Source organism: Solanum pennellii, chromosome 1 (genome assembly GCF_001406875.1).
Source record: "Solanum pennellii chromosome 1, SPENNV200".
NCBI lineage: Eukaryota > Viridiplantae > Streptophyta > Magnoliopsida > Solanales > Solanaceae > Solanum > Solanum pennellii.
The window spans coordinates 103,617,882-103,625,003 of record NC_028637.1 but is presented as its reverse complement, the minus strand read 5'-3'; the positions used below and the strand labels follow the sequence as shown (position 1 = coordinate 103,625,003).

The following is a 7,122-nucleotide window of genomic DNA, read 5'->3' as shown; positions in this document are numbered from 1 at the left end:
GATATGGAATTGTTGGAAATGACGAACAATTGACTCATGAATGATAGTTTATTGCTTACTCTCCACATTATCACAATGCTTCAGTGCCATAGACCCTATTTGTTATTTGCTACTAATAAGATCCAATCGACTTATTAAGGAAGTTACGAATCCTAATGTTTCTATCTTGTTATAAAATACAAACATATGGTTAGCTTCAATATTTTTTAGAACTTATGGGTATAACACATATTTCTTAAAAAAATGAAATATGTTTTCCAAACACTATGACCAAACACATGATGAAAATCTATGGTCAAACATTGGCCAAATCGTAGCAAAAAATTATTTACCAAGGTAACAAACAATATAAGCATCAAAGAAGCATATGGTTACCAACCTCAACTCTAAAGAAGCATAATAAAAACCTAGAATACCAAATACCAATTCAACATGCTGCATGCAAATTATTATAATTACTTTCAAAGCAGATATGATTTCTAGAAACAATTTTCTTTTGTAAAGTTGAGGCAAGTAAAGTTTTAAACTCTAATTATTAGGGTCATTCTTGAAAAGTTATTTCCAACCCTCCAAAACAAAGGCACAATCTATATATTACCAGAATCTACGAAGTTAAAAGGTGCCAAAACCAATCAAGATTCATCCACAGGACTGGGAAAGCACATAAACTATAACCCTCTCTATTCTCTCATTGCTTCCCACAAAATCTATCGAACGAGAAAAGTTATCAGAAAAGTTTCTGAATCAAGTACAGACAAAAACCATGAACCATTTTCGTATAGCATTTGGGTTAAGCTGTATCAAGAAGAAATGGCGCAAACATATCTCAAATTCAAGAGTGGAGAGGCAACATAAACTTCATTTGATCCCATGCATTATCTTCAATGCCAGCTTCGAATTGATGCACTGCACAAAAAAAGGGGATTGTTTAGTGCCAGGAAATCTTTCAGTCAATAAAGTGGAGCTTTGTACTTCTTCACAACAGCTTCAAATTTGATGCCCTGCACCTATTCTGAGAAGAAATGTTAGTAATACAATAAATACGAGGTCCATAATTAACTATCACAGCATGTTCAGATAAAATTTCAATTAGAAACATGATTTCGTCAACTAGAAAGAACAAGTACCTTTGCAACATCTTTGTAGAAGGCACTGATCTCCTCCTCTGTAAGGCCACCCTCATCAGCATTTTCCTCCCAGCCCATAGAACGCAAAAGTGCAGCCTCTTCCTCGTCTGAACACAACATTGCATCACAAGTTGAAAAGCTCTTGTCAGTATTCTTTCCGTCGAAAGAGTCACTGTTGCATGTATTTTCACCCAAGATCTCAGTTGATTGCTCCACCCTTGGGGTCTCATCAGATAGTGAAGCATCTTGATCCTGAGGGACACCATGTGCATTAGATTTCTTTCTCATACGATCAAAGAAATCATTCCGACTCTGAGCTTGGGATGATAGTTTCTTTTGCACCATTGTCCCAACAGGCTTGGGTTCAAAGGTAGAGGGAGCTGCAATATTTCCTGGACTGTGTGTAGAAGCAGACACAGGAACGGCCAAAAGCGCATTTGGACCTCTGCTGTGTATATTTGGGCTCAGGCTACTGTTAACAACAGGAGAAACACCATTCCTGTCACTTGTTGGCTTATAGACGTGAATCCTGCTTGAGATGCAGACACTTGAGAGATTGTGACTGACAGGATGAGACGATGAGACAGTTTGTGGCCGCAACTCAACCTTGGTTCTTGATTTATCAGAATGATTTGGCACCTGAATTCAAAGATTGCAGAATTGTATCTTATCAAGATAGTAATTCATGTCGAACATATGATTAATGGGGTCTACAGGGGAGGGGGGAAGGAAACAAGTGGTAAAAAAATTGTACTTAAATGAATTACTAAATGAAGCTGCAGAATACAAAACTTGGGACTGCAGGAATCAGATAAAGTATTCTACCACGGTACCACCACATAATGACTTTCTCCCATCTTTCACTTATTACTTCTTTCCGTAACTTCCTATCGTTAACCTAGTCGCCACTCATAATTTTCCCTAAAACACCTTCAGAGAGGCATTGCCATATGTTTCCGTAATGGGGTAGAACGTGGATTGTTCTAGTATAGAAATATAAACATAAATGGTTTCCATGCAATTAGAATATGAACATATTTCTAAATAACACTAATAGGAAAGGAAATTTTAATATTGCCAACCAACATAGATTTCCCAAACAGGAAACTCACGGATGATGCATAATTTTGGATACATGAAAGGATTTATGGTGGATTAGAAGATAAAAAAAAATTGTGATCTCATACAGTGGCATAGCTACACTATACTCACATCAGAAAATTATACTATATATACAATAGAATGATATGTTAAATGGTTAAATAACATATTTGGATACTCTTGAAACAATTAAGTGTTGTAGCCTAGTAGTCTTGGCACGCCTGAGATGTTCAGGCTTAAGGCAGTCACGAGTTCGAATCTCACTTGTTGCAGCGTTTAAGATTTTTTGACACGCTTCGTAATTTCTGACTCTGCCACTGATCTCATAAAGGCATTCTTCAAGTCATAAACAAAGAAAATAAGATTTGTTTTCCACTGAATCACCGACAATACATGTCATAAAGGAAGAGCAAGCATATCATGAAGCATTAAAAAGAGGAGGATTCCAAATTTAAAGTGGACGATACTTAGCAGTTTGACATTATATTACATGAGGCCCTATCATATACAAACCACCAGCAAGGGATGTACGAGATAAAAATTGGTCCCACCTTTTAGAAGAAAATGTACTTAATAACCTAGGTAAGTAGGCATTTGTGCACAATAAGTGCACTTCAATAAACCATGCATAGTCACTTCCAGTAGTTTACAGGAAGATAAGAGTGATATAAAACCTCCTCTCATCCAATTGCTGGGAAGGCTGACATGGAGAAGGGATCCAGCCATCCCATCTGTCATTTCCACTCATACAGTTTTGTATATATTATATATAGGCCTTTAAAATAGTGATAATGGAACAAGCCGTCTCTGTGACTTTGTAAGCAGTTCCTTTTTGGTTAGTCTCTTTCCATTTTTTGTTATTTCAATTATAGGCCATAAAAATTGGAGAGCAAATCACTTGTATGCTTTTGGGAAATGGCAGCCCAGCACCACCAAGAAAATAAGGACTTAACATTAAAGGGTAAAAGATCGATATTGATAGGAGAAAAGGTCTGTCTTCCCCTAGTTAGTGAGAATTGGCCATGTCTATGTCACAAACCAAGTGACAAGTTTAACCGAAACAAGAAATCCTACCTGCAACATGAACAAGCCTTATGAACACGGAACACAGCTCATCCATAATACCTTGTGATACATGATGATCAGTCAGGACTCAGGATAATAGTAGGCAAGTCTGTTATGATCATCATCCATAGAAAAGAATGTTTTGTCACGAGAATGTCAAACTCATCATAATTCCCTCGACTTTTGTCTTCTCCACCACACTGCACACCACCCTTTCAAATTTATTCTTAAATCCCAAAGTACTTCTGATTGGATCTTCGTATACAGTTTTTGAGCACAACAATATTTTGAAATGCCTCATTATTCCAAATCATAAAATTAAGAGCGACTGAGGCTTTGAACCATTGGAACGGCATATGGGTATGTCAAGGGCTCATTAGACAGTTCAACATAACAACCAAAGAAACATTTTTTTTAAAACACAAGCCCCTTCTTTTTGCATCTCTTTTGGTTAAGACTACTTACTTTTATGTGCACCAGATCTGTTGGTAGATGTATATAAAAATCCCCACAAATTACTACGGCCATCAGTTGTCAGGAGAATAGACAACAAAGAAAAAATAAATAAACAATGGTTGTGAATTTAAGTGTTTAAAAGTAAAAAAAATTCACAGTAACTCAAAATCTGTTTTATATTTCATCAACTAGGATATAAGATAAACTATAATTTGCCAAACATATGGAGCCAAGGAAAATTATACAATCCTAAAATAACTAATAACAATTGAGCTCAAAAGCATGGAGATGGAGAGCAAAATCCACAAGCCACAGTTAAATATACTATTTGCACAAAAGCTTGAACACACAAAGAATCAAAATCCACAATATGAGAAATAGCAGTCTTGAAGTGAACAATCTTACTTATGTGACCGCAGAATGTATTTCCAAACAATCCCAAAATGAACATACAAGGGGAGGGAAAGGGGGGCCATGACAGGTTATAAGCAGGCGTGAAATCATTCGCATTAGTTTACCCATTAATTTGCACAATTTACTAAGTTCCTGATTCATTAACTGGTTTCCTAATTTAAACAGAACTGTGTGATTTTGAATAGCAAATAATCCAGTTTTAGAAACTACATTCATGTAGTTCAAACCAAGCACGAGGTATCATAAATGGACAAAGAAGCACCATTAAAAATACAGCAACTCTTTTTCTCAGAACATCATGACATTAATTCTCTTGGATTATCATTGTTACACTGTCTATGTGATTCTTACTGGTAACTGACTATAAATTGTCCTTGGTCAGGCTAAACACAGACCATGTTATCTAGCTATGTATTTAGATAATTAATCGATGCGTGAGTAATAAATGCATTTGTATAATTAATTGTGAAAGAGAAAGGGAAACATCCGAGTAATAAATGCATTTGGATAATTAATCCTGCAAGAGACAGGAAACACTTGAGTGTCAAACTCATAGTAATCACTGGTGGAAAAGGTGAGAAAATCAAATAAGCAGAGTCTCTGAAGCATTACTTAAGAATTCCCAAAGGCTACCCAATTAAACCTTCTGATAAAGGTGTTAGATCATACAAGAGCAAGCAGTTCTGTCAAATAACTGACCTTTATAGTAAATATTTGGGAATGACTTTCATGTATATACTAATATTTAAATTTTTTATGAAGTTAATGTATATAATAATTAAACATATATAGGAAGAAAAGCTCTTACCGAGGCCTTAGCCACCAGTGGAATCAATTGCCTAGATTGCTTCATAGCAAGCTCTTCAAGTCGGTGATTTGCTTGGGACACCTGTTATGTTAAACATTAAGGGTATGAGAATGCTAACTTTCCCATGTAAGCCACACCCATATAAACAAAAAGTGAAACAAACCTGGGAAATAGTCTGAGCACAAGGAAGACCCTTAGCGACAGTTTCAGCCATATTAAGACATCTGCCACTTGACTTGCTAAAAATTGGAGAAGAAGGTCCAGAAGAGGCAGCTCGTTTCATGGAAGATAGACCAGAGTTATCGTTACCGGCAACTGCCGTAGTAACTGCTAACGCAGATGCCAACTTGTTGACAGTAGTGCCTGACGGACTTGTTGGTATACCCTGAGTCCTAGTACCCAAACCAGGAGATCCGACACTTCCAAGGCCAGGTGATGTTTGTCGTTTTTCAGTTACTAAGGGTCGGATGCCACATTCAATTGCTTTATCCGCAAGCACGCCATTGTTGTCAGTTAGTTTGATCTTACCAGCACTCAAATTCCTAGGCCATTTCTCACTAATTCTACCAGAAGTCATTGAAGGTGACTGTAACCCTTCCTCGAATATTTCCAAGTGATGTTTCTTGGAAGTATCGGAAAAGTCCCTAGACCTATGATTTCTTAAAGTTGATGACTCCCGGTACTTGTTAATGTCTTTATCCATGTCTCTGTGATGATTTCTAAAATTATTGTAAGATTGAAAGTTAGGGGAATTACTACTGTTGGAGCTCCACCGAGTCCGTGAAGAGATGGCTCGATCAGATGAAGCAGGACGCCTCCACTCTTTATTGTCCGTATTCACTGACAGTGATCTCTTGTGTGCATGTTTTGATGGGGCTGCATCATCTATAATGATTACAGAAAGAAGCAAATAGTTCAAGTGAAATGAAAATGCATGTTTCATATAAAAAAAAAACTAATTAGAGCATGAACGTAACCTGGATGCAACCGGGATGATGCGGCGCCGAAGCTTGACACATGTTTACCGCTCCTTAACCATTGTGGGGCTAATGTAGGTTCACTTGTTTCCATCCTAACCTATTTTAGTTCTATGCATCCAAGCAACCCAGTTTCTCTCTTACAAAAATTAAACCCTAAAAGACACAAAATTATAATCCTATAAGCAATCACACTAAAGAGGAACACTCAAACGAGTTAGATGAGTCAATCCAGCCCGAGATTAATATGATTCGACTACTTGTCTGCACTCACCAAATTTCTCATGCTTTAGAAACAAAATCAGTCTATAGGGGTCAGATTAAAAATGTTCAGAACCCTATATGATTCAAAAAGAGACAACCCCACAATGCTATTCACTATGGATGATCCATTCTGTGCACTAAATATCATCAACAAGAACCCTATTCCATCTTCAACTAAATTTCAATCAGTAAAAACCAATGAATAAACCAAGAAACCAGAAAACTACGACTCTACCGTGAGAAATCAGTCCGACCCACTACAGATAACAAGGAAACAGTGAAACCCTAGATTTCAAAACTTGCAAAAGAGAGACCAATATAAGACGGCATTCACAAAAACATAGTCCAAAACAGAACTTTGTCGTCCAAAAATCCGAAAAATTCACCCAATAATCAAAACAATCAAGCAAAACAGTCGAATTGAATTAAACCCAATAAAGAATATAATCAAAATTGAATAATAACAGAGCCCAATTCAGTTCCTTTTTTTCTATTTTTGTTGTATTTCTCAAGGGTATATAGCGAAAAAAACTGATATAGATAATGATGATAAACAAAGTTTATAGTAACAATTAAGAGATTAATAAGTCTGTATGTGGAAGAGTTATGGTGAGAGAGAAACACTGGTAGAAGAAGAAAATTTATGCATCCGTGTGGTGCGGAAAAATTTTATTTTGTGCCTCGCACACATAGTGTCAGTTGTGTGAGGCCCTTTTGGCTTGCCATTTGTATGTGGGCCAGTTGTACCTGTTCAATTCCTCATTTTTTCTCTTTCAATTTTAATTTTTTCTTTTATTTATACTTTTTATTTTGCTTGTAACTTTTTTTATAATTTTATTTTGATAAAAAGAAAAATTTAAAATTCACCCTCATAATTTATATATATTGAGGGAAAATTAAAGTAATATGT

At 36.3% G+C, this 7,122-nt stretch overlaps 1 protein-coding gene across 2 annotated transcripts; it reads right to left on the bottom strand.

Moving 5' to 3' along the window:
• Positions 1 to 555: 555 nt before the first annotated feature.
• On the bottom strand, positions 556 to 6,856 carry LOC107008299. Of its 2 annotated transcripts, none has more exons than XM_015207277.2 (5): positions 5,949 to 6,853; positions 5,135 to 5,856; positions 4,972 to 5,052; positions 1,128 to 1,766; positions 556 to 906 (listed from the first exon to the last, which is right to left on the bottom strand). In XM_015207277.2, the coding sequence occupies exons 1-5, from the start codon at positions 6,040 to 6,042 to the stop codon at positions 859 to 861; spliced, it is 1,584 nt and encodes a 527-aa protein (XP_015062763.1). In that variant the 5' UTR covers positions 6,043 to 6,853; the 3' UTR covers positions 556 to 858. The 2 variants fall into 2 exon arrangements, with proteins under 2 accessions (XP_015062763.1, XP_027774075.1); XM_027918274.1 differs by having other exon boundaries at positions 868 to 1,007; positions 5,949 to 6,856.
• Between the last annotated feature and the right edge of the window lie 266 nt (positions 6,857 to 7,122).

Coding starts and splice junctions, on each gene's coding strand:
- LOC107008299 (XM_027918274.1), bottom strand. CDS start 6,042: ATGGAAACAAGTGAACCTACATTAGCCCCACAATGGTTAAGGAGCGGT. Junction 5,857..5,948: donor ATCATCCCGGTTGCATCCAG/GTTACGTTCATG, acceptor TAATCATTATAG/ATGATGCAGCCCCATCAAAA. Junction 5,053..5,134: donor GTGCTCAGACTATTTCCCAG/GTTTGTTTCACT, acceptor TTAACATAACAG/GTGTCCCAAGCAAATCACCG.